The sequence below is a fragment of the Carettochelys insculpta genome, chromosome 28 (genome assembly GCF_033958435.1).
Source record: "Carettochelys insculpta isolate YL-2023 chromosome 28, ASM3395843v1, whole genome shotgun sequence".
Classification (NCBI taxonomy): domain Eukaryota; kingdom Metazoa; phylum Chordata; order Testudines; family Carettochelyidae; genus Carettochelys; species Carettochelys insculpta.
The window spans coordinates 6438171-6461589 of record NC_134164.1 but is presented as its reverse complement, the minus strand read 5'-3'; the positions used below and the strand labels follow the sequence as shown (position 1 = coordinate 6461589).

Sequence of the window (23419 nt, the reverse complement as noted above, 5' to 3'; positions counted from 1 at the left end):
ATAAATGGTACAAGTAGCTTAGTTAACTGGATGCTTCCTAGTCCTGATATATACTTGGCCAGGGCTGTGGACCACACTGTCAGACAGATCTCCTCTGCCATCCCTCCTGCAAACCCCTGGAACATCCTGCTCAACAGCGTGATCCTTGGCTTTTGCCTCGTTTGCCACTGGCGGCTGCAACTACCACCCTTGAAGAGCAACAGGAGGTGACTGCAGGGTTTATTCTGGTGACTGGGACCAATCCAAACTCCCCTTTCAGCGTGCTTGGTGCAGAATAGGGGAAAGAGGGAACAGACAGTGGACACGCCTGCAGGAGCCCGAGTGATAGATGTGGAATTTTGCATCATCATTCACGTTGGCCAAGCCGCTGTCACTTTAACCATCATGGCAGAAAGCCTCTGGGAGCGAGGAGCAATGAACTGTCATGGCAGGAATCAAAGGGGTGTTGGAATCCTCACCGCAGGCTGGCTCACGCTGGCCTCAGTCACTTTCACATGGAGCTGGAACCAGAAGGGGAAGAGGATGAAGGCTGAGACTGGCAGTGAAAGTGATGAAGAGGAGCCCAGTCCTGGGAGTTTTCCTGCAGTTAGCCATCCCCTGGGTCCAGCATTTCCTCTCATTTCCATCCGGGGCAGAATACATTTCCTGTGCACGAAGGCATGTGCGGATGTGCACCACCCGCAGAAAAACACAAAGCCCATTGCGGGGAGCTGGGGGTGCCCTGCTACTCAGCCGGGCAGCACCTGAATCTCTCCTGGGCGGCCGCCCCAGTGCTCAGCTTACAGGGAACGCTGCCTGGATCCCTGCCTTGCACAGGGTGTTCGTGCCTGCTTCCATTCTCTGCTGGTGTTCTGAAGCCACTGCTGGGCTGCGTGCTGGTTAAAGTGCAACGGGGTGTTCAGCCTGGCTGCACATGCTGTCGTCATCTCCCTCTGCCCACCTACCGCGGGCCAGGTACAAACCTGCTGCAAGCGTCCGTCGAAAGGTGGCCGTAGACAGCCCCTGACGGCCTGGCGTTACCTTGAAAAGGTGAAGCAACATCTTGCACCATCCTGACAAACAAAGATTGCAGCTGCTCCTGTCTCTGCCAGGGTGGTCACATACAGTCACAAATTGCATGCAACCCTTTGCTCAAGTCAAGTACGCACAGTCTAAAGGGCTCTTCAGCTGGCTGGCTGATTGGAGAACACAGCACATGGGATGTTAATGTGAGCGACTAGCTGGCAGCTGTTTCTTGGGGACATCTCCTTTGTGCGCAGAAGGAGTCGGGATGCCTCTTCCCTGCCCTGAGTTTCACCTTCTTTTACCCGCTTGCAGTGACGGTCCCTCCAGCAGCCGCCGGAATTTCTCACAGGGACCTCACAGCAGAGAACAAATCTCCACTTGGGCAGCGACAGCGCTGCTCGCAAACCAGGCAGGTGGGTTTGTTAGGTGTCTGAGGCTGGGGCTTATGTCTGCATTGCACAGCAGAGAGAGCCAGATCTGGTGGGATCTGGGTTTCCAACAGCAACCTGGAATATCGGGGGTTGTGGGGGGCTCCCAGCTCTCCTGCATCCTTTGCTCGGGGCAGGAAATCATAGAACCTTAGAGCACTAGAACTGGAAGGGACCTCCAGAGGTCAGGTCCGCTCCCCTGTCCTCATGGCTGGACCAGGCACCATCCAGACCTGTGGTTCCTGACCCGGGCACCGCAGGGGGTCCCTGTTCTTGCTGTGCGTCAGTCACTAGAAGAATGCCTGAAACGGGCAGCTGGATCGGGGCGCCTACACCAGGGCTTTGCATTGGTGCAGCTGTTCCAGGGACTCCAGCTCAGCCCTGAGCTGATTCCATCCTCAGTCTTCACCTCAACAGAACTGAAGGCAGAGTGAGGGCCTGAGGCTGCTCTCTGTCCCGGCCTTCGAGAGCAGTGGCTCTCAACCTTGCCAGACGCTGCTCCCCCATTTGGGAGTCTGATTGGTCTGGTGTACCCTCAGGTTTCTCCTCCCTTAAAAACTACTTGCTTACCACTCAGACCTCAAAACACACAATTGTCACAGTCACATTGATACTGACAAACAGCCTTCCCTGCCAGCTGAGCACGTGGGCAGCCCCCCAGGAGAGATTCTGGTGTCACCCAGCTGATTAGCAGAGCGCCCCCACCCCAGCCAGCAGCCTGTGTTTCTATGGGTGGTGCACATCCGCACATTCCTCAGCGCCCATAAAATTTATTCCACCCAGGAATGGAAAAAATTAGAACCCAGCTGATAAACGACTGTCACATTTTTACCATAGAGTTATACAAGAATCACTGGGGAGATAACGAGTGTACCTACCTCGCAGTGTGGAGCCTACAGAGCAGTACATACATGGCCATGTCTGGTGGAAATGTTGGTGTTTACTGACTTTGCTAATGCTTCTTGCGCAGCCTGGAGTGAAACTAGGCAAGTCTCTAGACGCATGGCTGTATTCCCTGCAGACCAGTGTCCCTGGCTGAGCCCCCCATTCTAGTGTGTTTCTCTCTCAGCCAGGCAGCAGCTGAATCACTGCTCTGCTCCTTTCCTTCCCCCACAGCATGCGTCCCCAGCCCTGGTCAGAGACAGGACCTGGGACCAACGTTCCCTTTAATTTTTTCCATTCATGGGCGAAATAATATTTGTTATGTGCACTGAGGCACGTTTTCATGTGCACCACCCATGGACTCTCACCCTGCCGGCTGTGGGCACTCTGCAGATCAGCTGGGCAGCGTCTGAATCTCTCCGGGTTGGCTGCTCAAGCATTCGGCTTACAGGGACCGTGTGGACCATCTGTCTCATCGGTTGTCTGACTTGCCTTGCAGGGCTCTGGGTCCCTGCATGTCCGGGGGGCCCAGAGGGCGAGGAGCAGAGGTTGCCCATTAGTGAGGTGGCCTGAGGGCAGGAAAGGCTGTGCCGTTTGCTAAGTTTATTCCCAAGACATTTTGCAGCTAGCTCCCGGCCCTTGGCCTGGCCCCATGTGCACTGCACAGCTGCACCAGCCCTAGCTCTGCACCCAGGCACACCCACCCCTACGGCTCACCTTGCACTACCTGCTGGGACCCCAGCCCAGCTTTCCCGCGCAGAGAGCCCATGGCTGCTTGGCTGGACTAGAGGGGATTGACACAACCTTGTTGTTCCGGTGTGTCCATAGCCAAATGAATGGGTCCAGAGGGGACTGAGCCGTAACATTGGCAAAGGGCAGATGGCTCCTCAGGAGAGCATTTGGGATGGTAGAGAGAGGCTGAGAACATGGCCCAGAAGGACGCTGACCCTTCACCTGTGGCTGTGCCTCTCGGCTGGCTGCGTTCCTGACCGCCCTGTTAGCCACTCAAGCACTCTTGAGCAGAGGCGTGCCAGCCTGCAGCGGGCCAGGGGCTGTGGCCAAACAAGGAGCCAACTGTGTTTCATCTTGGCTTGCCAGAAGTGAAAGCAAGGGGCCCAGAAGCCCTGGGCCAGCCCAGCCATGTGTGATAGTCACTTGCCGCCTTTCCCACAGAGGAGAAAAGGAACATCGCCTTCCACTCCACCTGTGTGAGCTGATCTTGTAACCCAGCACTGGGAGGTAAGTGGTGCTGGGACACCTGTGACGGCAGTGGGGAAGGGAAGTGGAAGTCCAGCAGAGCAGTCCCCTGCCACGAAGTGCAGCCTGGCAGGTCACCTACAGGAGCTTCTTGTCTCCCCTCCAAAGCACCTGGGCGATGCAGTAGGGAATGAGGGCCACTGCGCAGAGGTGGGCAGCGGCGTTCTTGCAGAAGGACAGCAGGTAGAACAGTATCTCTCTGTCCGTGGGGAGGTCGAAGGAGTCGAAGAGGTGCAGGACGAGGAGCGAGGCCGCGATGCAGCTCAGGCGGAAGGGCAGCTGCCGGCCCACGTTCCCTTTGCAGCTCTCCCGGTACAGCTGGGAGTTGAGGGCCAGCCCCAGCCCAAACAGGATGCCCAGGTTCCGGAGGAGGCCGGCGAAGGGGGTGGTTTCGATGTGGACCCACTCCGGCCGGTCGCACCACCGCTTGGCTTTCTCCAGGGTCCACAGCAGGTCAACTCCCAGCACCTTCAGCAGCAGGTAGAAGCCCAGGGCGAAGCCGAACAGGAAGAGGGTGGTGCCCAGGTACCGCCGGAGACTGACGTCGTAGATGGAGTGGATGTGGTCAAAGGCTTCTGCTACTACCATCCCTAGGGGCAGAAACGTCTGTGTCTACGCTGCAGTGACACTCGAGCCAGAGTGAGCTGGTACAGCCCAGCCGTGGGTGTCTCCCTGCAGTGTGGACATACCCTCTCCGGGCAGCCCACAGGCCTAGCTGCAAAATGTGCCCGGTAGGCTCAGTGGAGAGAGGCCTTGGGGAAGGAGCAGCCTCCAGCTCAGGGGAGCAGGTGCTAGGCGCATGCAGTGACAGCCCTGGTTGCTCACGGTCACTACTAAGAAGGGGGTGTGTGTGCAGAGAACTGGGAGCCTCCCTCCTGTGCAATGGCCCAGCAAGTGCGAGACCCAGGTGTGTGCGCTCGCCGCAGCACCGTGAAAAGCCGTGCAACCCAGAGCGACGGCGTTAACCACGCACGGGGAGACCAAGAGCACCAGGCCGTGCGTTTGCTTTGCTACACAACGGCACAGGCACCTGGGCAGAGATGTGCACCAATCCCCACCCTTGGCCATTGCGTTCTGCGGACGCGGGGAGCCCGGAGCACAGGATGTCCACCTCCGCCAGGGTTTCTAGGCTTTGATGTCACCTCCCTGGTCACTGGGCCCAGGAGAGCTGGCATGGGAGGGGAGGCAGCCTTGACACTCACCTGAGATGACGCCTGCGATCACCTGATGGGGGAAATGAGCTGCTAGGAAGACGCGGGACAAGCAGACGCAGACTTGCACGGCCCAGAACGCCAGCCACAGCAGGCCGCGGAGGCACCTGCGAAGAGACAGCCAGCCGTAAAGCCCCCAACAGCCTGGGAATGCAGGGAGAACTGAGCGCTGGCTGACCAACTCCTCTCTCCAGAGTGTGCTGCAGCGACCACACCGGCCCAGGCTGCTTGCTAGCCTGAAAATGAGACCCAGTCTGTGGCCTGCAGGGTGTATTGGCCCATGGGCCCAGATGTGAGTGCTGGATCGTGTGGTGCTGCAGGTTGGGGGCTGCAGCCCCCGGCATGAAGGAGTTTGTCATCTACAGGGTTTCCAGTTTGGTTCAGTGGCTCTCAGCCGCCCACCGTGTGCATTGTTCCCGTGCCCCTGGGCCCAGAGGTTAGGGCAATCGAAGCAGCTAATGGAGGCCTTTGCCTCCACCCGATGCCTCCTTGTGTGTTGCAGGAGCTCACGGAAAGGGGCCTTCCCCAGGGAACCATGGAAATCTGCTGCCAGCCGAGAGTCACTTCCCTTTGCTGGGCTGCTCTCAGAGCTAGGCTCAGTCTGACTGATGCTGACCCGAATGAGCTGTGCTACTGCCATGGGCTCTGCTGTTGCAGGAGCAAAAAGCCTCCGGATTTTTCCTTTTGTTCCAGTTCTTGGGAGCCTCACCCCCAGGGCTGCCAAACCGCCAGGGCTGGCCCAGCATTTCCAGGAACGGAAGATGAATCTTTCATCAAAGTTTATGTCCCATGATGAAAATCTCCAGGGATATGTCCCCCCACCCCATTCCCCTCTGGATCCCAGATGTTATGTGGGAAGAATTTGAGGGTGCGGGGGCCAGAAATTCCTGGTGATGGACCCCCACCATGCTTTATGGAAAGTGGGTTCTGAGTATAAATATGCAGAACTCTGAAATGCTTTGGACAAAATGTGCCTTGGGACCTGCCATGTTTCGTGTGATAACCTGCTGGCTCTGTAACCCTACATTTGTGCCTGTGTCGCTTTTACAGCTGAAGTTATAAGCATGGCCCACGTAGCTGTGTCCCAAAGGGTTGTCTCTGTGAAGCCTTCAAGGGGGTGTGGTGAGAGGTTGGCTCTTGAGGGGGTAGCAGGACTGGGCCAGCAAAGGGCCTTTCGTGGGCTTTCCCCCCCAACAGCTGGAGACCGTTGCTGTCTCTGTTCAAACCAGCGAGTAGGCAGTGGCTGATTGCCTGAAACAGTGGTGTCCAATAGAAATTCAAGGATTGCCACAGCTCTTCACCCCGCTCAAAATAAGTGCCCCCCAAGCTGCTGGCAGCTCGCCAGAGCTGCCACCGCTGGAGCTGCTGGGTCCTGGGGCTGGAGCTGGGCCGGGCCCCATGGCTGGAGCACCCTTCTTTCCCAGGGCTCCTCCCAGCTGGCTGGAGAGGGGACTTAGAATCATAGACGGCTGGGACTGGAAGGGAACTTGAGAGGTCATCAAGTCTAGCCCCCATCCTCATGGCAGGACCAAGTACTGTCCAGACCATCCCTGATAGACATTTATCTAACCTGTTATTAAATATCTCTGGAGATGGAGATTCCACAACCTCCCCAGGCAATTTATTCCACTGTTTGACCACCCTGACAGGAACTTTTTCCTAGTGTCCAACCTAAACCTCCCTTGCTGCAGTTTAAGCCCGTTGCTTCTTGTTCTATCCTCAGAGGCCAAGAAGAAGAAGTTTTCTCCCTCCTCCTTATGACACCCTTTTAGATACCTGAAAACGCTATCGTGTCCCCCCTCAATCTTCCCATCCTGCACTGCAGGCTCTGGTCCTGAGCCCTTAAAGCAACAGTGGCCTGGGCTTTTCCGAAGGCATTAACTGTTCGCTCCCAGCATCCCAAAGAATCAAGGGACGCACCATGCAACAGGGTACAACTAACCCCTCCTGCCCTTAAGGGGACAGTCACTGAAAACTGGTCCCATTCTGACTAACACAGAGCCAGGCCCAAGCTCCAGGCCAGGAGAAGGGCCTCCTGCCATGAGGCACCCTCACCTGGCGGCACAGGTCCTGTGCTGGGGGCCCAGGACACAAGACAGCAGAGCAGTCACCATGACGTAGTAGACTCCAGCAGCGCCCATGGCATGCCCGGAGGGGCTTCCTGCAGAGGAGCAACAGTCCCAGTTAGAGAGCAGAGGAGCCAGGGAGGCAGGTGCAGGGATGCAAAAGTGGGAGCCTTACCTGGGCCAGTCTCGCAGGTGAGGGGAAACTGCTGGATCACAGGGGCGGAGGCGTTGCCGTAGTAACTGGTCTCGTGGACCCACCAGTAGGGTCTCTGCCCGAAGAGGATCCTGCAGGGAAAGGAGAAGGCAAGGCCAGGGCGTTGCCCAGGGCCTGTCACATCCCCTGTCTGCAGCGTGGATTCCCAGGGTGGCGGCACGCTGCCTGCCCCGCACAGAGGGCAGTAGGTGCCACGTACTAGCACCAGGACTCTCACCACTGACTCACGTATTAATTCAGCACCAGCTGCAGCACGAGAGCTGATCGCTGCAGCCGAAGCCAAGTCGGGGGCAGGCCCTGGGGAAGCATCTCGGGCCTATGTGCTGCCGGTAGGCAAAAAACCTCCCTGTAGGCACCCATTCTGCACTGCTGCAGAGCTTACATGCTGTTGGCCCAGCAGCCGCTGCAGCAGAGCACGAGGCCGAGGGGTTTGGAACTTGCCCTTCCCAGCCAAGCGCCAGCTGCAGGGGGTTTTATGGTGGAAAAAAGAGGACCCTGTACTCAGCCGACTCCTCGCCAAGGTTCCTGCAGCTGGGGCTGCCAGCCGGGCTCCCTGGCTGGGGGCAGGTGGAACTCCGCAGCCCCACAGCTGGGAGCCAGGTGGGGGTGGAGGGCCGAGCCCTGTTGGCAGCCCCAGCTGTGGGAACCCCGGCTCAGGGGGGGCATTGATTTATTTTGGCAGAGGTGGTGGTACTCAGTACCGGCACATAAGGCCACCAAAAAAAGCCCTGGCTGGCTACAATTCCACCAGCCCCATCTCACAAGAACTCAGAGGGTTTGTTCAGCTTCACAAAACCCTGTGCAGCAAGTCACTGCTCCTGCCCTCTCCTCCCACCACCATTTACAGCTAGAGAAGGCAAGGACAGGGAAGTAGAGTGACTCACTCAAGGTCAGAGAGCTAGTCGGTGGCAGAGTCAGAGACCCATCCCAAGCATGCGGACTCCCAGCCCCAGCCTTCCCATCAGAGCACCTACGTCGGAGCACGTGGGAGAGAAACACCCAAACCGCAGAGCTGCGTTACAGACTCCACACTCACCACTTAAAGACCAAGTTGAGCCAGTCCCCGATCACGGCCACCCAGATCAGCTTGACACCCACGGCCTCGCGGAGGTGGAACCAGATGGGAAAGAAGATGAAGAAGGTGGTTTTAAGGTCGGCAGCGAAGGAAATGAAGAGGAACCAGTCCTGGGAGCTCTGGTAGTTCTCCTGCAGGTAACGTACCACCTGCACCCCACTGCCGTGCAGCAGGTCCATGATAGCTCCTGGTTGCGTCCCTTTGGGCCCCAGTGTTTGCACTGACCGCTTTGTGTACTCTGCGACTGCTTATCCTCTGCCAGACACATGCAACCTCTGATCTTTGATCCTGAGCCACCCCAGCCCAAAACTATTGTCAGAGCCAGAAAGTTGGAGCCAGCTGCCTGCCACATGGCCCCCAGGGATCAATAGCCTCATTTTGGAGTTTCCTGGGCCTGTCATTGTTGTCACTAGGCGAAAGGGCTGAAAGTTGGGGAGCAAGGCAGAGAATGCAACAAATCATAGAACACAACTGGAAGGGACCTTGAGAGGTCATCAAGTCCAGTCCCCGGCCTCTACAGCAGGACCAGGCGCCATCTAGACCAACCCTGAGAGATGTCTGTTTAACCTGCTCTTAAATGTCTCCAGTGATGGAGATTCCACAACCTCTCTAGACAATTTATTATAGTGTTTAAGCACCCTGACAGTTAGGAAGTTTTTCCTAATGTCCCACCTAAACTCCTTTGCTGCAGTTTAAGCCCGATGCTCCTTGTCCTATCCTCAGAGGCCAAGGAGAACAATTTTTCTCGCTTCTCCTTGTAACCCTCTTTTAGGTACTTGAAAACCACTGTCATGTCCCCTCTCAGTCTTCTCTTCTCTAAACTAAACAAGCCCAGTTCTTTCAGTCTTCGCTCATAATGACCAAGAACTAATTTGATGTCACTCTTAAAAACAAAGACGGGTTTGGTTGGCCATTAACCTGCATATCCAGGAGAACAATGGACTAGTAAAATGATAGGGCATGAATCTGTCCCATTTCTCTGCTATGGACTGTTCAGACTAAACCCGTTTTTAAAGCTCAGCCTAGCATAGGTTGGGCTTCGCAGGTAACAGGTGGTTTTAGTTACATTTATTCATTTGACAGGTCCCATGCAGATTTCCTGGTATTAGAAACAAAGCTGTGTCCTGTTTTACCCATCTTCAGGTCAGGGATGGATGGGTCAGCTGGTAGCATTCACATGTCTGGACTGAGGTTAGACCAAATGCTGGTCTTTTAGGGTCTGTCTACACAGCAAAATTATTTCAAAATAACTTTGCAACTGTCTACACCAGGGGTGAGCAAACTTTTGACATCAGGCTCCTCTTTTCGTCCTTGCATTTAGCAGCCTCTGCCCCGACCCATCTAAAGTAAACCAAAGTGACAGAAATCTCAGTTATGTTCATATAAAAAGGAAACCCCTTTTGGCCTGTGTAAGAAAAGAAGTTTGTAGAATGTAAAAATGTTACGAGTCGGTCTATAAATGTGAATACACTGACATAAAAACAGGAACAGATTTCAATAGTTATACTGAGATGGATAAGCCCTACACCCAGTAGCTGATCATGCTGTGACCCCATTGTGAAATGTCATGCCCCCTCAGGGACCTGCTCCCCCCTCATTTAGCACACCCCCGATCTACGTGATGCAACCACAATTTTGAAATAGTGTCGAAATAGCAGACAACTTATTTCCAATTTGGTTAACCTCATTGTACAAGGAATAGCCCCTGTTCCACAATAGATATTTCAGAATAGGGCTGTGTAGGCAGGAAATAAAGGCTATTTCAAAATCAGCTATTCTGTAATAGCTTATTCCAAAATAATTCTGCTGCGAAGACATAATATTTCAGATTAGACCTCCTAGAAGCACGGCTCTAGTCCAAACCAGACTCTGTTGTGTGGAGACACACGATTTCAGAATAAAACAAAAGAGCAGAAACATAGCACTTTAAACACTAACTAAATGATTTATTTGGTGATGAGCCTTCACGAGACAGACCCACGTCACTCTGTTGGTCTCTAAAGTGCTACACTTCTGCTGTTTTGTTTGTTAGAATACAGACTAACAGGGCTACCTCTCTGCTACTATTTCAGAATTTTTGCTTTTACTTGAGCTGTAGACAGATTATTCTGGAATAGCTTATTTTGGAATAATAACGCCAGGATAAGCTATTCTGGAATAACTTTGCTGTGTAGACAGACCCTTACAGTCTCAGCTTGCACCAAAAATGGGCCTCCCACAGTAGGTGTCTACATGAGGCAGAAGATGCAGCCTGGGACAATTTCTGAACTCAGTTCTACAAGCATAAATCTAGAACAACTCTGCTAAAGGTCGGGGTTTGCGCTGGATTTTAGCAGAATCTAAGATCACCTGCTAAACAGAAGTTTATATCTAAGGTGGCTCCATGAAGTATGCCGTGCAGCGCTGGGAGTCCCAGAAAAGGACGTGTGCACAGAAGCTGTGCAGCCCAGTGTCTGTGGAGAAAAACACAAACCAGTTGGAGTGTAATTCCGTACCTGCCTCCCTTCTTTGCTCTTTCCCAGCTGTGAGGCAGCTCTTACTGATCTTGGTCCATACCCAGAGTATTTCAGATTGTCTGAACACATGCTCCACTGGAGGAGGGAATATGACGTGTGGCAAGAACACACAGATGTTTCTCCAGCTGTGTTTTTTTCCCTAGTCTGAGGCAGGCCAGATGACTGTTGTTCCCAGCTGTGGAAACATTAGGTCTCGGTAGGTGATTTGTGGAAGGATCTGTGGGAAGACACATGGCAAAAGAGTACATGTTTGATGGTACAAAGCCAAGGGGGGAAGAAGTCTCCCAATGTGTTTTGTCATTTGTGAGATACATTTAATCCAAAAAACAGTGGTGGAAATACAGAGCCTAACACCAAGGGAAGAAAAGCCCCAACCTGTTGGTGGGAAGGAGGGAGCCAGTGTAACCAAACATTCCCACCCCACCTCCTGCAGAGGTTACCAGCAAACAGGAAAACAGCTCGATAAGTGGCAGCAAGCAGCAGCTTGTGACGCCAGACAGGATCAGGGAGGGTGAGGGTCATGGCTGTGCTCACCATCCCTGGCTCTTGTGACACTTGGCTGGAGAATGAAGGAGAGATAACAGAAGAGAAAATAAACATGTTTCTTCTCATCTCACTCTTCAAAATGCTGAGCAAGGAGGTGAACACTTACAGGCTGTTTTCGCGCTCTTAGGGCTGAGTAACTCAAGCAAAGAGCCAGTAACCGTTTGTAAAGAAATCACAAATTGGTAAATTCTCTGCTCTGGCAGGAACATTCATGCCCACAAGTGATCTGGGCAGATCTGCGTCCCCCACCTAGGACAGGAGTTTTGTGCCAGGATCCCTGGGGTTGGTTATTTCCCAGCAGGTCTGGGATCTCGTGCACCTGCTGGTGAGGACCCAAAGAAACCCGGTAGCAAGCTCTGCCTGAAACAGTTGCCAGGGCCAGCTCAGAGCTCCTAGGAAGAAAACACTACAGCTTGTCTCATATGCAAAATGCAAATGTAAATATCTCCCTCCAGAGCAGAAATGTGACACAGATGTTCCTTGCAGAAGCTGTAAGGGTCAGATTCAGCTTTGTATTACTCCAGGCAATAGGCTGGTGTAAAAGGCTTGAGCGCAAAGACACATGATGAGGCTGCCACGGGGACTGGGAAGGCCACTCGCTGCACACTGAGCTGTCCAAGAGCTGCGTCACATGTCTCAGCACCAAAATGAGAACCAGGTTGCGTATTTTTCCTTCTCCTTCATGGACAGCAGAGAGGCATGTGTACATCCCGGTGTGTCTGGGGGTGCAAGGACCAGGCTGGGGTCAGCCCCCACCTCCTACTGCCTGGATGGCACCTGGGGGGAAAACTAAACCACGTTTCTTTTCTCAACCACTCAGTGTAAAGCAAACCCTCCCCTTCAAATCGCCCGCCCAGCCAGACTGAGCGCAGGGTCACAGGACTCTTGCCTCAGCCTTGCCCCTGTCTCTCAGACAATTTACATCTCTCAAGGCCGTGCAGTCTGGGCAGCTGGCACAGTCGAGCCAGCCCCTTGCCACACTCAGTTTGCATTGGTCCTGCAATTCCTCACTTTGGCATGGAAGTCAGGCTTTGGCACTAGAGGCCGGCCACACCATGCGGCTCGGCTCTCTCTTATAAAAGCTTTTTCTCCTGCCTCCAGATGAGCTGGGCGATGCAGTAGGGGGTGAGGCCGTCCGCTGCTACCATGGGCACGGCCGCACTCTTGCAGAAGGACAGGACGTAGAACAGCAGCTCCACCTTGGTGGTGGGCTTGAAGGAGTCGAAGAGGTGCAGGACGAGGAGCGAGGCCATGACGCAGCTCAGGCGAAAGGGCAGCTGCCGGCCCACGTTCCCTTTGCAGCTCTCCCGGTACAGCTGGGAGTTGAGCGCCAGCCCCAGGCCAAACAGGATGCCCAAGTTCCGGAGGAGACCAGCAAAGGGGGTGGTGTCAATGTGGACCCACTCCGGCCGGTCGCACCACCGCTTGGCTTTCTCCAGGGTCCACAGCAGGTCAATCCCCAGCGCCTTCAGCAGCAGATAGAAGCCCAGGGCGAAGCCAAACAGGAAGAGGGTGGTGCCCAGGTATTGCCAGAGACTGGTGTTGTGGATGGTGGGGATGTGGCAGAAGGCTTCAGCCACGGCTATGCCTGATAAGAGATCAGATGTGAACCCGGCACGTGGGCTCTCTCCTGTGTCAGCCACGCAGGAAGGAGTCGCGGTATCAAAACCCAAGCCCTTCTTCCCATGGCAGACTGTCTTCCCACTTCCCCTGCCCAGGCTGTGACCCCACAGACACACGGGCTCTGGCCTGTTGGCAAAGTGTGGGGAGAAGAGATGGCCAAGGGCCTACCAAGGGGCAACCCTCGCTGGAGAAACAGTCCTGCCGACCCAGGAGTGCCATCATTCCTACTTCTGCCAGAACCAGGCCTGTTTCCTGACCTGGCTACAGCACTTTGGAGTGTGACGTCCAGGTCCATGGCAGGGGCCTGTCGGACACCGGGGTCTGGTGTTAAGCGGGAGAGCAGCAGCCAGGGCATAAGGAAGGCAGCTCTTGTTGCCATGACAGTGCCCCTAGCCATAACCATCCTGTCCTTCTCTCTCCCTTCAGCCTATTTCTTCAGGGCCAGACTCTGAGCCTCCCCAACCAGAAGAGAGGCCCAGGGCCACCACAGGGTTCTCAGTCAGGCCCATGGGCTGTGTGCTGTCTGGGGTGTGGTTTGCTCTCACTGTCTGTGCAGCACAGCTGGGGCCATGAGGTGCCTCTGGCGTGCACCTCACTAATAACGGCACAGAGTGAAGGCAGAGGGACCAAGGAACCCCAGCTGCCCCCTCTCTGGGAGACTTTAGGCTCCTTAGAGGCTCAGCCAAATTCCAGCAGACAGGGCACACTCTCAGCTGTGGATCCGAGACAAGATAATCAGGGAGCAAGGCCCCCTAGTCCCTGGCCCACTGGTAGACAAGGTACAGGAGGGGGCTCATTGCTCCTTTCCGGCTGCATCAGCCCCCACCCCCGCATCTCCTTGTTGGGCTTGCCCAGTTCCAGTTAGATTCTCCTCACCCAGCTCCTCTAACAGCTCCTGGCAGTGGAAAAAGTATCCCAAAAGTTACTTGAGTGAAAGTGCAGCTGCTTTCACTTCTGGATACTCGAGTACAGTAGACCCCCAACTTACTCGGGGTTGCATTCCTGCACAACCCAGCGTAATTCAAAATTCCTGTAAGGTGGAGGAGCCAGGAAACTGACCAGTGCTTCAGCCCTTGTCAGTTCCCTGTCTCCAGTGAGTGGCAAGCAGGGGGGAGCCTGGTGGTGGGCTGCCGGCCAATCCCAGGACAGGGGAAACTGACCAGCACTGGTATGCTGGTCAGTTTCCCTGCTCCTCTTGGGGCGGCAGCCTGACTCTGCCACCCCTGACAGGACCGTGGAGGCTGCTGCCCCTCATGGGAGAGGAGAAACCGCTCCTGTCAGTGGTGGCATTCGGTCAGCTGGTCAGTTTCCCCACTCCTCTGAGTTGCCCTAACTCAAGATATGTGCAACTCGAGTTCACATTTCTCATGGGTGTACTGTACAATAAACGTGATGTGTGTTCGTGTGCGCTTTTACTCAAGTAGTTTCCCACAGGAATACAGGTGACTTGTACTTAAGTACATTTCTGCGTGCGCCCCCGCCCCCAAGCAGCTGCACTTTTACTCAAGTAACTTTTGGGGTACTTTTTCCACCTCTGACAGCTCCTTGCCTCTTTTCCTTCCAGCCAGGCCGTGAATGTGGGATGATGCAGGCTGGGACTGGGCTGCACAGCGTGACCAGAGAGTCCTGTGGCCCTTCCGTGGCACAGAACAGCAGAGCTAGTCATGCTGTGGAGAGGCTGCTGGTTTTAACCCCACACCCGCTGAGCCGGTCTGCAGGGGGGACACACACACACACCCCATTTTCCCACAGCACTTGGTTCCTTACCAGGAAATAGCCTGGAATGTCCCACACCCCAGCGCCATGCTGTCACCAACCCAACTATCCTCCCCACCACCCCCGGAACAGCCGCAGGCAGCAGCAGCTCACCTGAAACAACAACTGTGATGACTTGGTGTGGAAAGTGAGCCGCTAGAAAGATCCTGGAGAGACAGACACACACCTGCACCCCCCAGAAGGACATCCACAGCGCCCCCCGCAGGCACCTGCAACAAGCAGTGAGAATGCAGCAGTCCGGGGGTGGGATGTGAGCGGGAGGGCCATTGACTCAGTAAGTCAGGTTTGGGGGATGTGTGAGGGAGACAGACACAGCAGCAATGTCTCGGAAGGAGACCTGCCCGCCCCCCCCGTCCCAGGGCCCCAGTGCCAGATCCGAACCAGGCTATCCCAGCGCATTGCTGCAGTGGCAGGGGTGGGGATCTCAGTCCCATGCTGGGGACTCACCCACTCTGCGGTGCGCCCCAGGCCGCTCACCCAGTGTGTCCCTTGATGCGCTCAGGGCACAGGGGAGCAGCCCAACCTGGGGAGCCACGCTGGTCTAGCATCCAAGCATGGCCAGCTGGCAGGGCCAAGCCAAGAGGAGTCACATGTGGTTGAGGTCAGCTGGGGCTAATTCTGCCTGGATCCCTGAATTACATCCCTTGCCCTTGGCCCCCAGCCTGAGGGCGGAGCTGGCCAGGAGTGATGCGTGGGGTTGGCACAAGGGGTCACATGCACCCCCAGGTCCCACCCCCATCCCCCCACTCATTGTCAGTGCCAGGGTGGAGGCAGGTGGGGCTTGGGGTTCAGGTGGACTGTGAAGGGCATGTGGCTAATGCCCCCCCTCCCTTCAGCCGCCTTCACCAGTGGCCGCTGCTTACTGCTGCTGGAAGGCAGAGGTCCGGTGTTGCTGCAGGGTGCTCAGCAGAGCTGTCGCCATCACGTAGGACACGCCAGCTGAGCCCATGGCATGGCCCGAGGGGCTGCCTGGGGACAAGAGGTGGGCAAAGCCTGCAATGAGCTCAGTGAAGACAGAACCCCTTCCCTGTTGCCTGCCTGAGAGTTTGAATGCACAGAAGGGAATTATCTCATGGGCTGCCTGAGCCCAGGCCTCCTGCTACAAGCGTCCTGGGCTGCTGTTTGACGGATCTTTTCCCAAGGCCATTAACTATTTCGACATTGTGCCTTTTAACGGCTGCAGCCCTCCCATACCTTGGGCATCAGCTGCTGCTCTTCTGCCAAGCCCAGGACAAGCCGACTAGCTGGAGAGCTTGGCTGTGTTCTACGTCTGATCAACAGGCAGACAGATGGCGTGAGCAGCCCTGTTCCAGCCCAATCCTGGTGAAAGATTAGATCGCTACGAGGTGGGGCAGGGAGCCAGGAGTCACGTTCCCTGTAAGCCGAGCACTTGGGCGGCCACGCTGGAGACATTCAGGTGCCAGCCACCTGATTAGCAGGGTGCCCACGTCAGGCACTGCTGGCAGCCTGGGTTTCTCTGTGCATGCCTCAGTGCACATAATAAAATTTATTCTGCCCATGGGTGGCGAATACGAGAGGGAACCCAAGCCAGGAGGTGGCGCCTTTCATCCAAAACAGCCTGGCTGGTCTAAGATGGTGTGGCTCTTCTACCCCCAAATCCCAAACGAGGGATGGGAACCACTGTCAAGGCTGTGACTTGTCCAGGTTTCTCCTGGATGTTGCCTGCACTGCGCGGATGGCTGTGCTTGGGGGTAGCTCACCTGGGCCGGTCTCACAGGTGAGGGGAAATTGCTGGATCACTGGTGTGGAAGTGTTGCCGTAGTAACTGGTCTCATGGACCCACCAGTAGGGTCTCTGCCCGAAGAGGATCCTGCCGGGAAATGCAATAGGTCACATCAGACACCATCTCCACCTCCCGCCTTGGACAGCACAACTGGTTCATTCAGGGGGTTGCACAGTGGTGCCAAAGTCAGGGCTGGGCTCATTAGCTCTTTCCCAGCAGCGTGTTACAGGTTAATCAGAACGTGTCTGTTGGCGGGGGAAGTGAACTCTGCACACGGCTCTTGCGTGTTTCCTGGAAACACTATTCAAGTTTTGTACCATTATCTCACTTGGGCCATTAGGAAATGATCTAAAACTTCCCCGTTTTTCTAACCAGCATTTTGTCTTCCCTCAGCAGCTTGTTTACTTTAGTCTGTTGTCTCTGCCAAGGCCAGGCAGGTTGTATTTTAAGCAAGATTGTGATATTTGAGGAGACGAACCTAGCACAGCTTGACTGTGCTGGTGGACATGAGGCAGCACAGACAGTGTCTGCCTGGATCCCGCCCCCAGCCCCAGAGATCAGTGTTCCCTATAAGCTGAGCACTTGGGCAGCAGCCCAGGAGAGAGTCAGGTTCTGCCCAGCTGATTAGCAGAGCGCCTACAGCATGTGTTCTCTTGGTGGTGCACTTCCACACCTGCCTTGGTGCACATAACAAAATTCATTCTGCCCACGGATGGGGAAAAAAAAATAGAGGGCACTTTGCCCAAGATGAGTGCTTGTTGCCCAGAAATGCACTGTTAGGATGTCGTAGGATGGCTCCTACTGCCCGCTCAAGCCCTGCGCAGCCTGGCATTTGCCAGGGCTTTGACTGGAAGGGAACAGGCATTTGAAACAGGCTTGGGTTAACACGTGATTTTGCTGCCAGTAGAAGATGCTGGAGCAACAGCTCTGCTCACTGGCAGGCTGCTGTTTGCTCCTCCATGCTACCCTGCAGCTGTACTTCAGCTTGGCCTGGAGAGGCCTGGTGTGGAGCTGAGAGGGGAGTACAGTCTCCAGGGCCTACTGAGGCCTAGTCTGCCCGTTAAATTTAGGTGGACGTAACTCTGTTGATTGGGATGTGAAAAATCCGACCCTCCTCCACTCCCAAGTGCCGTAGTTACACCAGCTTCGCCTCCCAGGTAAATGCAGCTAGGGCAAGGGAAGAACACGCACATTGTTCTCGCTGCCCTGCTTGGGGAGATGGTCTTCCCCACCCAGGCTGTGTCTCCCCTGCAGCGAGCCTTCGAAAGACGTTCTCCCGGAAGCCCTCTTCCGGAAAACCTCCTTTCAGAAGCACACGTCTGCGCACAAAAAAGCGGGGCGAAAAAATCGATGCGCTTTTTTGACAGAGGGCGTCCACGCAGCTCCCGCTCTGTCGAAAGAACGAATGGGCCAGGGATCGAAAAACCCAGCGCCATGAGGACTCCTCTTTCGAAAAAAGGGCCCCCACAGCATCTACATGGTTTTTTCTGAAAGACTCTTTTGGGAAAAGGTTCTCTTTCTCATCTGGGAGAGGAAGAGGGCTGCCGGAAAAAGCATTGTGTTCTTCTGATTTAATATTACATCATATCCCTCTCGTAAAGCTGGAAGGGACCTTGGGAGGTCATTGAATCCAGTTCCCCGCCCTTTTGGCAGGACCAAACCCCATCCCTTTCCTTTCTTTGTTTAAGATAATCTATTTGTCCCAGATCCCAAAATGGTCCCCTTGCAGATGGAGCTCACAAGCCTGGGTTTAGGAGGCCAATCCACAAACCACTGAGCTATCCTTCCCCACTCATGCAAATGCAGCTAGAGCTAGGGAAGAATGCACCCTTTGTTCTCGCTGCCCTGCTTGGGGAGATGGTCTTCCCCACCCAGGCCACGTCTCCCCTGCAGCGATCCTTCAAAAGACGTTCTCCCCGAATAGCTCTTCCGAAAAAACTCCTTTTGAAAGAGCACTTTTTGTGTGTGTAGACGCCCTGTGAGATTTTCAAAGGAGCCCTGGGATTTTTTGCAAAAGCTCACTAGTGCAGACGGAGCCCAGCAGAAAACCCCCTTCCAGTCATGTTTGGCTGCGGGTTCTGGCCTAGCTATGCCTCCATGCTATGGGGGTAGAGCAAATATGGCCTCCCTCCTTGGCCTCTTCCAGCACCAATTGTTGTGGTCTTGGTCCACTGCTGGATTAAAGTGATAACAACTTTGCAGAATTACTGCACCCCGCAGCCAGACACCTAGTAAACCAGCCCCGGATCGAGAGTCAGGGCAGCTCACGAGCTTGCGTCTCTCACCAACAGAAGCTGCTGCAAGAAAAGCTGCTACCTCCTGCACCTTGTCTTGTTACTTGCCTCTGTTCCGGCAATATTGAGGCGCCAAGGACTACAGTACATCAGACATGGCCGGGAGAGGAAATTGGGCACACAGCATCCTGCTGAGCCATCTGGACAGCTTGTTTTTCTAGTATTAAGCGACATCCGTTTAACTCAAGGGCTACATCTACCCTAGCCTCTTCTTTTCGAAAGGGGCATGGTAATGAAAGAGGTCGGAAGATGCTGATGAGGCGCTACCATGAATATGCAGCACCTCATTAGCATAATGGCGACCACGGCAATTTGAAAGTGCATCGCACACCACCCCTGTAGACGGGGGGCTTTTGAAAGGACACCCCCCCCGCATCTTCGAAAGCCACTTATTCCTATTTGGTTTTAGGAATAAGGGGCTTTCGAAGACTGGCAGGGGGGTCCTTCCGAAAGGCCCCCATCTACACGGGCAACGCACGATTCAACAGCGGCTCTTTCGAATTGCTGCGGCCACCATTGTGCTAATGAGGCGCTGCATATTCATGACAGCACCTCACTAGCACCTGCCACTCTTGCTCACTACCATGCCGCCTTCGAAAACATGAGGCTAATGTAGCCGTAGCCAAGGGAATGCATTTTTGAATGACTTCATTTTAAAAATCCACAGGCAGCCCCTTTAAGGCACCTCAGCTGTAACATATAGTATCCTCTCAGCGTACGACGGTTAGGTCGCTAGTGTGAACGTGTGCATAAGGATGAGCGTGCAAGAGTGCACATTTGTGTTTCCTGTATCAGAGAGGGAGCTGTGTTAGTCTGTAGCTTCGAGAACAACAAGTCCTGTGGCACCTTATAGACTAACAGATATTATGGAGCAGAAGCTTTTGTGGGCAAATACCCGCTTTGTCAGATGCACGAGTGGGGGTGGTTCAGAGGGGTATTTAAAGAGGAGGGGGCCCAGTAAAAGGAAGGGCCAGGGCTGACAAGGTCTATTCGGTCAGGGTGGAAAAGGCCCATTATCAGTAGTATGTATCAAAAGAGGAAAAAACAGGTCAGAACAGCCAGGGGGCGTGTGGCCCATTGTCAGAGTCTAATGTGGAGATGCTGACACCCAGGGCAGAGAAGCTGCTTTTGCAAGCTTTTTGTGTTTCCTGGCAGCCGTGCGGCCGCGCCGCAGCAATTCTGAGGCCACCCAGCTGATTAGCAGAGCACGCCCAGCGGGGCTGGTGTTTCTACTGGTGGTGCACATTGGCACCTGCCTTGGTGCATGTAAGAAAATGATTCCGCACATGGATGGAAACGATTAGAGGCGCATCGGTGTGTTAAGGTGAGCATGCCCCTCCCTGTGACAGAACTCCGGGCCTTGCCTGGGCAGTGAGGCCCACACACTCACCACTTTAAGACCAGGTTGAGCCAGTCCCCGATCACAGCCCCCCAGATCAGCCGGACGCCCACGGCCTTGTGGAGATGGAACCAGAGGGGGAAGAAGACAAAGAAGGTGTTTCTGAGGTCGGCAGCGAAGGAGATGACGAGGAACCAGTCCTGGGAGCTCTGGTAGTCCTCCTGCAGGTATTGAACCAGCTGTGTATAAAATCCATTCCTGTCCTCACGGCTGGAGGGAGGTGGCTGGGGCTCTGGGAAGCGGTGGGATGCCTCACTTTTTGGGCTGGCTGGTTATATACTGCTTGGAATGCCGCTTGCCTTTGCTTTTCAAAGCCCTACCCCAATTAAGAGAGGTTAGCCCCAAAGCTGCTCAGCAAACATTACTTCACAGGAATATGACACAATTACCTGCTCCAGGCTCCTCTCTCAGCCATGAAGCACTGAGCAAATCAATCATTAACCCACAGGCACCGCATGGGCTCTGGGGGGCAAAAATAGATGTTCTTCTGTGCAACTTTGGCTGCTTTTCCAGCCACTGAAAGGAACCCAGGGAGGGACAGCCAGGTCAGAAAACTGTGTTTCTGACAGTACTCGGTGGGCAGTATGCTGTGACATGAACGAATGTTCCCACTAATAATTTCCATACATGTGCAGAATAAATTTTATTCTGTGCACCAAGGTATGTCCAGATGTATACCACCCATAGAAACACATGCTGCTGGATGTGAGTACTTTGCTAATCAGCATTTGAATATCTTCTAGGTGGCTGCCCAAGCATGAACCCAGCTCTCCTGCGGGAGGTAAAGTTCCCATAGTCTGTGCTGAAATAATCACTCCATAGGGCAAGGGCTAGGCAGTTCGTTTGCTCAGAAAACTGATTATAGGCCATATTAATTATTATGATTGCGATGTTTAGTGTTATCAGAGCAGCAAGGAGCTCTAGGTGTGTTCCTGAGTCCACCGTGTAGGCACAAAACACAGAGCCGGTGACACTTTATACCTTACAACAGGAATGAGCAAAGCTGGGGATGGGCCCCCTTGGAAGGGATGTGAAATTTTGACAGTGGGGTGCAGCATGATTGGCAGCTATGTGTCAGGCTCATGCAGCTCATTAAAAATGGTGAACTCTGTGACTGGTTTCATGTCAGCGTATTCACATTTCTAGACCGATTCAGAACGGTTTTGCATTCTACAGACTTATTTCCTTCCGGGTGCGGAAAGGAGCTTTTTTTTTTCATATGAACAGACCGTCAATTGCCATCAGTTTGGATGATGTTAGGCAGCTGACGGGGGCCCTGCTACCAGCAGGGATGAAAAGCAAGGCCCGACGTGAAAAAGGTTTGCACGCCCCTGCCTCACAATGACTACGGTGGCCTTGGCGGGACCGGGGTGGGAAGGGGCTGCTGTGGTTTGAGACTCTGTAAAACGTTATCAGGATTTTAGTCGCTTGTGAAACGAGGAGCCAGAGTTAAGCCAGGCAGCGTGGGCACAGACTTCGCAGGTGTCCTTAGCTTTAGTGTTAGTGACAATAGCTTAACACTGTGCAGGGAATGTGGGGCTGGTTATGGGGCTCGGGGAGAACTCTCCTGTTGGGCAGGGACAGCCCAGCTGTGCAGCTCCCTTACCACAGGTGCTGCTGACCCTGTAGGAATGTGGCTGATGGTGGGGAGGCCTGCCCTGACTGGGGTATGCCCAGGGTACAGCCAGTCCCCGCTTTGGTTCCCCAGCGCATCCCCCAGCAGCCAGCCTCTCGGGGTTCTTGCCCGGAGTCCCACCCAGGGCGCAGGCCTGGGACTTTACCCCCGGATCGATGGAGTTCCCTGGAAGCAGCTGCCGGCTGCCAGGGTGAATCACTGCTGACAGGAAGGTTTTCTTGGCAAATGGCAGGAGTCGGGGTACAGGCTATGAGCTGGGCCAGAGGCAAAGACACTGTCCCCAGGAAACCCGCCCTGGGCACTCAGTGCTGGTGACGTCTCTGTGGTTTGAGAAACAGAACCAGAGGCTACTGGTTAGAAATCAATAGCCAAATCCAGGCTGGTGTAAACTGGCCTAGCGACCCTACCAGAGCAGAGCTACGTCCATGCCTGGATCTGCCTCTAGGAGAACAGCCTTACCAGCTGCAGCACCACAGACCCCAGCTCTCATTCTGCTCGGGTGTGTCTACACGTGCATTCCTCTTTCAAAAGGGGCATGCAAATGAGGCGAATAAAAATGCAAATGAGACATACGTTTGCATATTTGGCACCTCCTTTGCATATTCTAATTTCGAAAGAGCTTCTTTCGAAAAAAGAAAGCCAGGCTGGCTGTTTCTACACAGGTAATATGTGGCCTGAAATATGCTAATGAGGCGTGGATGCAAATTCCCCATGCCTCATTAGCATATGGTCACGTGATTTGGAGTCCGGAAGACTGTTCTTCCGGACTCCTAAATGCCATGTAGAAGTGCAGCCCCCAGGGGGTCTTCTGGGAGGAAGTCCTTCTTCCCGAAAATTTTCAGGAAGAAGGGGCCTCCGGAAGAAGGATTTCCTTCTGGAAGCTCCCCGGGGCCGCACTTGTACACAGCATTTTGGAGTCCGGAAGACTAGTGTTCCGGATGCCAAACCACATGACTGTATGCTAACGAGGCGCGGGGAATTTGGGAATTTGCATCCACGCCTCATTAGCATATTTCGGGCTGTGTATTACCATGCGCACGTTCAAAGAAAGTGGCCTGTGTAGAAACGGCCGCTGTGTCTACACAGGCACAAATCTTCGAAATAGCCGTATTTCAGTGATTACTAATGAGGCGCTGAATTGCATTAGGACGCTTCTGGCTGCAGCGCTTCGAAAGCGAGCGGCTCGTCATGGCTACCCGGGGGTCCCTTTCAAAAGGACCCCGCACCTTTCGAAATCCCCTTAGCCTGATCGCTTCGAAGTGCCGCAGCCGGAAGCGTCCTCATGCTAATGAGGCGCTGAATATTCAATTCAGCGCCTCATTAGTAATCTTCGAAATGGCCATTAGCATGGTTATTTCGAAGATTTGTGCCTGTGTAGACACAGCCCCAGCGTAGCTGCTGCTCTTTCCAAAGTAAACCCCATCTTCAAAAGAATCTTTTTTTCCCTTTATTTTTGTATTTATTTATTGGGAAGAAGGATCCTTTCGAAAATGGGGTTTACTTTCGAAAGAGCAGCGTCCACTCTGGCTTTATTCTTTCGAAAGAGGCTCTTTTGAAATTAGAATATCACAGAATCTCAGGGCTGGAAGGGACCTCAGGAGGTCATCTAGTCCAGCCCCCTGCTTCAAGCAGGATCAACCCTCACTAAGTCGTGCCAGCCAGGACCTTGTCCAGCCAGGACTTAAGAACCTCTAGGGATGGAGAATCCACGACCTCTCTAGGCAACGCATTCCAGTGCTTCACCACC

General features: G+C 54.3%; 2 protein-coding genes across 4 annotated transcripts; both read right to left on the bottom strand.

The window, feature by feature from the left end:
* Window positions 1-4: 4 nt before the first annotated feature.
* Window positions 5-14808, bottom strand: LOC142002816 (glucose-6-phosphatase catalytic subunit 1-like). Of its 3 annotated transcripts, none has more exons than XM_074979238.1 (7): window positions 14693-14808; window positions 10489-10871; window positions 8100-8181; window positions 7025-7134; window positions 6839-6944; window positions 4775-4890; window positions 5-4162 (listed from the first exon to the last, which is right to left on the bottom strand). In XM_074979238.1, the coding sequence occupies exons 2-7, from the start codon at window positions 10721-10723 to the stop codon at window positions 3651-3653; spliced, it is 1161 nt and encodes a 386-aa protein (XP_074835339.1). In that variant the 5' UTR covers window positions 10724-10871; window positions 14693-14808; the 3' UTR covers window positions 5-3650. The 3 variants fall into 3 exon arrangements, with proteins under 3 accessions (XP_074835339.1, XP_074835340.1, XP_074835341.1); XM_074979239.1 differs by lacking the exon at window positions 14693-14808 and adding an exon at window positions 12123-12235; XM_074979240.1 differs by lacking the exon at window positions 14693-14808 and having other exon boundaries at window positions 8100-10624.
* Window positions 10957-22624, bottom strand: LOC142002530 (glucose-6-phosphatase catalytic subunit 1-like). Its single transcript, XM_074978706.1, is given in 7 exon segments — window positions 10957-12788; window positions 14693-14808; window positions 15463-15568; window positions 16321-16430; window positions 20028-20214; window positions 20217-20246; window positions 22570-22624. Coding segments are annotated over 7 exon segments (1119 nt in total). The 3' UTR covers window positions 10957-12273.
* Window positions 22625-23419: the final 795 nt, after the last annotated feature.

Excerpts from the sequence above, each read along its gene's own strand:
- LOC142002816 (XM_074979238.1), bottom strand. The coding sequence starts at position 10,723 with ATGTGTTCAGACAATCTGAAATACTCTGGGTATGGACCAAGATCAGTA. Across the intron at positions 7,135-8,099 it reads CTCAACTTGGTCTTTAAGTG|GATCCTCTTCGGGCAGAGAC; the intron begins GTGAGTGTGGAG and ends CTTTCCCTGCAG. Across the intron at positions 6,945-7,024 it reads CACCTGCGAGACTGGCCCAG|GAAGCCCCTCCGGGCATGCC; the intron begins GTAAGGCTCCCA and ends GCTCCTCTGCAG.